Source organism: Engraulis encrasicolus, unplaced genomic scaffold, assembly GCF_034702125.1.
Source record: "Engraulis encrasicolus isolate BLACKSEA-1 unplaced genomic scaffold, IST_EnEncr_1.0 scaffold_61_np1212, whole genome shotgun sequence".
Lineage (NCBI taxonomy): Eukaryota > Metazoa > Chordata > Actinopteri > Clupeiformes > Engraulidae > Engraulis > Engraulis encrasicolus.
The window spans coordinates 290,001-297,568 of NW_026945939.1; the positions used below are offsets into that span (position 1 = coordinate 290,001).

The 7,568-nt window shown below is 43.6% G+C and overlaps 1 protein-coding gene across 1 annotated transcript in view; it reads left to right on the forward strand.

The window, feature by feature from the left end:
* Positions 1 to 6,361, forward strand: part of LOC134444602 (vitelline membrane outer layer protein 1-like) — a 7,324-nt gene extending 963 nt beyond the window's left edge. Inside the window, exons 2-4 of the mRNA XM_063193861.1 lie at positions 3,481 to 3,587; positions 5,187 to 5,378; positions 6,199 to 6,361. Of these exons, the coding sequence (XP_063049931.1) occupies positions 3,481 to 3,587; positions 5,187 to 5,378; positions 6,199 to 6,361 (462 nt within the window). The remainder of the gene's footprint in view (positions 1 to 3,480; positions 3,588 to 5,186; positions 5,379 to 6,198) is intronic.
* The last annotated feature ends 1,207 nt before the right edge of the window (positions 6,362 to 7,568 follow it).

A 7,568-nucleotide genomic window follows, 5' to 3' on the forward strand; every position in this document is an offset into this window, starting at 1 on the left:
AATTCTAATCACATATTTGTGATGGTACTCCTCAAAGGGTTAAACCTACATCCTGGTCTAAAGCCTCCTTAATCACCTCAATCTCCTTAACCACTGGGCCATCATGCGTGTTTCTTGCAAGTTAGACATTGCTATATGTCAAATGTGCAGCAGCTATAATGAAAAGGAAGAAAGGAGTCGCACACTGGTGCTGAATGCAGAATCAAAAACTCTATTAAACAAAGCCGAAAAAAAGTAAATAAAACTGACAGACAAGGGACAAACGTTTCGGGTCTAGCCCATCATCAGTGTTCCCAGTTTGAAATGTGCAGCAGCTAAAATATCCAATTGAATATCAAGCCTTTTTAAGGCATTTCTCAGTGTTCAGTGTTACTGCACCTTGCCCTTGTAGTGTAGTACAATGAGCCCCTGTAGCCTGCCATGTTTTTGACTGGATCATAAGTGATTCTTTCAAGGTTGTGCTGGAAACACGATGGAAGTGTAATGGATGTCACGTGGAACAGGAAATAAACAAGGGACTCACACATACACACACACTCACATACATACACACACACTCACAAACACACACACACATATAGAGGCACGTGCGCGCGCACACACACGCACGCACACGCACGCACACACACACACACACACACACACACACACACACACACACATATAGAGGCACGTGCGCACACACATGCACACGCGCGCGCACACACACACACACACACACACACACACACACACTCACACACACACACACACACACACACACACACACACCACACACACACACACCACACACATGCACACACACACACACACACACACACACACACACACACACACACACACACACACACACACACACACACACACACACAGAGGTAACAGGGGAGGTTCTGTCCTCTGAGGTTGGGATGAAGAAGACTAACATTGTTTTCCTGACTGCATCACAAGAAGAGATTCTAAGAGTCTCTCTGCCATAAGAGTTGCTTGTGCTCAAAACACTTTAGAAGTCTAATAGATGTCACATGGAACAGGAAGCAAACAAATGTAAACAGAGGCGTACACAAGGCAGAATTAAGGCACACGTACTTCATTGTTTAAGTTCAAACATGAACTAACCTTTATATTGATAGGTTTCTTCTAAGATAGGTAGTGTGGGGTTTGAACCTGCAACCCTCTGATCTTAAACCCATATCTGTAACCACGACTGACACAACTCCTGATCTCTGTGTCTGATCCCTGTAGGGGAGCCGGCAGGGGGGGGGCAAACGGGTCACTTGTCATCCTGCTTTTTTGTAACGGAGCCTCTTACTGCAGATGGGGTCGCCGGCGGGCACATTCATTATTTGCTGAAAATATTCAGCTACATCATAACAACATTGCTACGACAGGATGTAGCCTTAAAGGACCAGTTCAGTCAATTTCAATATGCTATTGTATTGCTCACGCTACCCTTGACTAGGCCTGTCACGATAACAATTTTTGCCAGACGATAACGATAACAAGAAATTATCGCGATAATCGATAATATTGTCTCTCTCGCCATTTTCAAACAATATAATGTGCAATAAAAAACACTGCTATGCAAGGTGCGGCCTCCTTCTTGAAACATTGAATGTAACATTTGGGCCAGCAGACTCAGAGGTTTAAATAATTAAGATTGACGCCTGCTCCAAGAAGAAATGTGTCAAACAATATAATGACGTAAAAATGCAATAAAAATGTGACTACACCCCTTCACATTTTTAAAGCATCACGGCGGGGGATATATGTTTTTAAATACATCCTCATGGAGCACAATAGGCTCTAAATAGGCTTTTTTGTATTTATTATTAAGGTAAGTTATATAGTCTTTCTTAAACATTTTCTGTTATTTATTTTTCTCAAGCACACTGATTGGCTTATTGGCCTATCCATGGTGTGATGTAAAATAACCTACTGGTGGGGTATTGTTAATTCACAAATTATTACTTAGACAGCTTTTTTCAAACAAATGCACGTTGCTAATTGTCAGTCAAAACCCAAATCAGTCCTGTTAAAAGCATTTCAACATCAGCAAAAAGCAAAAGAGCATGAACAGATGCACAAGTTCCATCTCTCTCTCTCTCTCTCTCTCTCTCTCTCTCTCTCTCTCTCTCTCTCTCTCTCTCTCTCTCTCTCTCTCTCTCTCTCCGATACCCTCGACCGGAACAAGTTGCAATTCTGCGCACTTTAAAGTCCTTTATGAACGCCCATACATTGATTCTTATGAGTTATGAGTCGCCATGCCTCTGTTTCCCCTGTAGCGCGCTCAACCGTTCACATTCTCCTGGTGTGAAAGATTTAGGCCTATATCCACAAATCTTATCTTCATGATTTGCTTGCGGACTGCCTACTCATATTGTTAGGTCTAAATAAACAAGAAATATAGCGAAAATCACAAAAAGAACAGACAACGAACGTCGGGGTAGGAGGCGCATTGAAATAATAGTGGAAACTCGGCGAGGTTTAAAATAACAGCCTCAGAGCAAGTTTGTCGCGACGGCACCACTATTTCATGTTTGCACAAACATCTTCGTCGTGGATATTGGGTTGCTGCGCATGTTTCAAAATGAACATTTGCCTCCGTGTTGGAGCTGTTCATTCCCCTCTCTGAGGAACGTTGCAGATGCGCTGACTGAGACTGGAAGAAAATTGCGCTCCTAGTCTAGCGCTGATTCTTTGTCGAGGCTTATAAGCGACGCGCGGGAACACCAGCGTTCTATTTCAAAGACGCAAGTAGCCAGATCAATGCACTTTTTTCCAACCAGAACTGCACTGAAACTTAAAATTACACCAACATTTAAGCGTCATTGCGCTGCGTTGGCCTATAACGCGTCATCAGTACTCTTATGGCTACGGTAGAGAAAGGGAGAGAGGGAAAACAAAACATCACGCAAATAACTTATCGTTACTTATCGGGGCCAGAAAAGTGATCGTTCTTGTAAAAAGTTATCGTCCGATTTATTGACTTATCGTATATCGTGACAGGCTTACCCTTGACTTGTCAGTACCCGGTGATGCCACATTTTTCGGCTAAGCCCTTTCCGAGATATAAGCTATTCTAATGGGGGCAGCCTTTGTTTACATTTTTTTTAAAATTAACATAGGCCTACTCTAAATATTTTCCCAAAAGTTACCGCTGTTTGCTAGTTGTCTGCTGATGTTGTATAACCTTTCGGATGTTTTTGGGAATAAATAAAAATGTTTTTTTGAAATGTAAACAAAGCGCTGCCCCCATTACAATGACCAAGATCTCGGGAAAAGGCTGAAGAAGAAAGAAAAAAAACCTCAGGTATGGACAAGTACAGGGTAGTGTGAGCATTACAACTGCATGTTGAAATTGACTGAACTGGTCCTTTAAGTAACAGATGAAGACATAGCAATAACAATTTTGGTGACAGTAAAGTTATAGCATAGGCTCTGCACTAAGTGGTCAATGTTATTGTTGTATATTGTCATCAGGTTGAGGCAAAACTTTCAGGTGGTGACGACACGGCGATGAACGGCCTTCAGCTGTACTGCAAGAAAGACGACTCCCCTACAGACGTGCCCATCGCATCCGAAGGCCCGTAAGACACTATGTGTGTGCGTGTGTGTATGTGTGTGCGCATGCGTGCCTTTAGAAGAAAGACGACTCTCCTACAGACGTGCCCATCGTGTCCGAAGGCCCGTAAGAAACAGTGTGTGTGTGTGTGTGTGTGTGTGTGTGTGTGTGTGTGTGTGTGTGTGTGTGTGTGTGTTTGTTTGTATGTGAGTGTGTGTGTGCTCTTTTGAAAATCGCTTTGGTTATAAAGCATCTGCCAAATGCAATGTTATGTAATGTGTTTATAAGAAAGATCACTGTCCTACTGACCAAAAGACGCAACCAAGTTTACTTGGGGAATAAGGCCGGGCCCACTGGTGGACTGTGAAGGTATTGCAAGTGGGCCCTGAAATCATTATGAATAATATTTGTTGTTGATGATGTAATATTTGTGTTGCTTGTGGCTGTTCATTTGAGTTGTATTGTATTGTTTATTGGGCCAGAGGTGTATGGAGTTTGTGTGTGTCTATAGAGGTGGGTCCCAAATATTTCGCACCGTGGGGACTGATTGGACCTACTGGTATGGTAGTGTAGTTCATCTTGACAAATCTAATTTCGACAGAGCACAGGACTGCTAGACGCCATCCCCATTCTTTAGCTTACAGCCCAGCTGGTGAAAATTCAGTTTGGCTGGTAGGAAAAAAAGCTCACTAGCCCCTTTGGTTCGTAGTGAGTGTGTGTTTGGCTACTACAGTTAACATCTACTAGCCAAATGTGTTAAAAAGTTAATTTATAGACCTGCCTATAAACCCTGATATCGACAGAACATGGACTGCTATACACTCCCAATGTTTATTGTACAGGGACCTTGTGTGATTAGAATATACTAATGAGGAGAATGGGTATGGAGAGAGAGAGAGAGAGAGAGAGAGAGAGAGAGAGAGAGAGAGAGAGAGAGAGAGAGAGAGAGAGAGAGAGAGAGAATATGTGCTGAAAGGCATAGAAATACTGCAATATGTTTGCCTCTCACCTGTAACAATGTATACAAACTGTGTTATAAAACACCAAATGTTTGATCTAAACCAGAACCCCACTGCTTTCAATGGACTGAATGCAACTAAACCAGACATCACTATTATTGATGAGGACAATCAAGCTGTTGATATAGTGGAAGTAGGATGTTGCTTTGACTCATATCTAGAAGAAATGTTTTGTGAGAGAGTATCAACCATTTGTGCAGGAAATCACTGTGATGGGCTACAAATGCCAATATATTGTGCTAGTATTTGGAAGTTAGGGCCACGTGCATAGACTGGCCACTAGAGCGCTAAGGATGCGTGGCTTCCCAAAAATGAATGCAAAAAGTTTGGTAGTCGACACATATAGAGAAGAAGGTGCTGTGTATATCCTTGAGACATTTACCCCATGGACTATCACTGTGGTGCCACTTATCTAGTTCATGCCTGAGTGTCTTTGCAACTGAAAGATTTGTGTCTATGGAAACTCAATTTTGAATTGTGGGCACAAATAAAGAAGTAAACTGTGTGTGTGTGTCTCCTCCACGCTGTAGCTTTGGTGAGTGGACTATGCCTAAGGAGAGCACTCATGTGTGTGTGTGCGCGTGTGTGTGTCTGTGTGTGTGTAGCTTTGGTGAGTGGACTATGCCTAAGGAGTGCCCCTCTGGTCGCCTGGATGCCTTTCAGCTGCGCGTGGAGCCTCCTAGGGGCGTCGGCATTGACGATACGGCAGCCAATAACATTCGATTCCACTGCAGCGGGGGAGGGAAACTGCTGGGGGACGGTCTGAACTGGGGAGCCTGGGGGCCTTGGAGCGACACGTGAGTAGGGGACGGTGTGTGTGTGTGTATGTGTGTGTGTGTGCGTGTGTGTGCGTGTGTGTGTGTGTGCGCGTGCATGTGTGTTTTGCTTTTATTTTTTGTGAACACATTGAATTGCATCTGTGTATGAAATGTAGCCTGGCAACGCCATCCTACTCCACCCAAGATTTTGGCTCCGTACATAGTCTCTCTCAACCCTCCTAGCTCGCTTCGCTCACGGTTCTGCCAATCAGCAAACAGTTGAGAGTGCTTGACTGAGTCAACAGTTGGCTTTCGCACCTAAACTGGGCTGGATTGGCCACCTGGCATAGCGGGCATTTCCAGGTGGGCCCCGCACCCTAGTGGGCCCCTATTTTCAGCATTTTTAATTTTTATTTTTTTACATTTCTGAAAATAGGGACTCACAAGGGTGCACAGCTAATTATGAGGGGCACTTTTAAGCCAAACGTGCCCGGGCCCTATTTCTCCCCCAAGCCAGCCTTGGTTTTCACCCAGGCTATATGAAATAAGCTATACTAATACACTTTGTCTAGGGGGGCGCTGCAGCGCAGCGTGCTAAGCCCCCCAAATTTGGGCTTGCATGCTAATGGGGAACCCGGTTTGAGTCCGGCCGGGGTCAGTTCCCAGCCCTGCCTCATCTCTCTCTCCCAATCGTTTCCTGTCTACTGTCATACTGTCCTGTAATAATAAAGGTCAAAAAGCCCCCAAAAATACATAAAAAGATAAAATAAAATAAAACACTTTGCCTTGCCTTGCCTTGCCTTGCAGGTGTGCCCATGGTGTGCTATACTAATACACTTTGCCTCGTCTTGCCTTGCAGGTGTGCCCATGGAGTGTGCGGCCTGCAGGCCAGGACGGAGGGCAGACTGGGCCACGGGAGCTCTGCAGATGACACAGGACTTAATGACGTCATCCTCATCTGCTGCACTAGCGACTCCACGGCCACCGGGTGGCGCTGGTGGCGCATGTTGTCCAGTTGGTAGAGATGTAGGATTACACTTTACTTGACGCCGGTGTCATATACATGTTAGTGTCATAAAACAGAGTCAAAATAGTGTCATGCCACAGTCATGGACGAGTCATGAACATTACGTCAATGTTATTAACGATTTATGGTCATGAAAATTTGACATTGTTAGGGCTGTCTTTACCATAACCAAATAATATATAGTTATAACATCGACATAATGTTTATGACACGGTCATGACTGCATTACGACACTGTTATGGCACTGTTATGCCATGCTGCATACCAGTTGGTAGAGAAGTGTATCGAGCAGGGAGAGGCAGACCAACGGGATTGGGAAAAGTCTTAAAGGTGCACTGTGTAGGATGGTGGCCATAGAAGGTGTTGCAACTATGCTGCTCATTGAAACTATGCTGCCTATTGCCTAACTACTAAACTAATTTTTACTAGCATGACCAAAGTACAGTAACATTTGCTGCTAAAATGTTCAAAATGGCGGACAAGGAGAAGATCCACCATTTCATGTATGAAAAGTGCAATATCAGTCTCAGACACAATGGATACTTTGAATGAATGATTTGATGGTGCTGGTAAGTATTCGTGAAAAGGGCAGCATTTGTGAATGGGCAGTCTGGATTGTGGAAAGAAACTGCTCAAAATATTACACAGTGCACCTTTAAGTATATATCCCACACACTGTCCATTAAACTTGCAATGTTTCCTTATAAGTGCAAAAACCTTTTTAGTAGCCAATTTTATTGCTCTCATTTGGGTTGTTCAGACCTTCAGATCGTTTTTTTCTGTCTGAACTACCTTCAGTTTTGTATTTGTTTTTCACGTTTATCAGAGACAAACAGTGTAAAGACATGGATTGCTGGAACCCTGTGATCTGATGACACCTAGATAAACAAATTTGCTTTAGATGGTGCCAAGCATGTGTGGTGGTAACCTAGTGAGTAATGCAAAGAAACGTGACCCATGCTTAAATTCAAGCATGGAAGTGGGACTGACATAGTCTGGGGCTGTATGGAGGCCATCATCGACATTAGGAAATTGAATTTCACAAAAGAAACATGTGGGGCCTACTGTGACTACTGGATCAGCTCATGATCTTCTCTATTGGAGTCTAACATAGGGGTGTGTACTCACTTTTGCAACAACATAATTTCACAAAAATGGAAAAATACGTCAATTAAGTCATAATATTAACCTTTCTTTTCTGC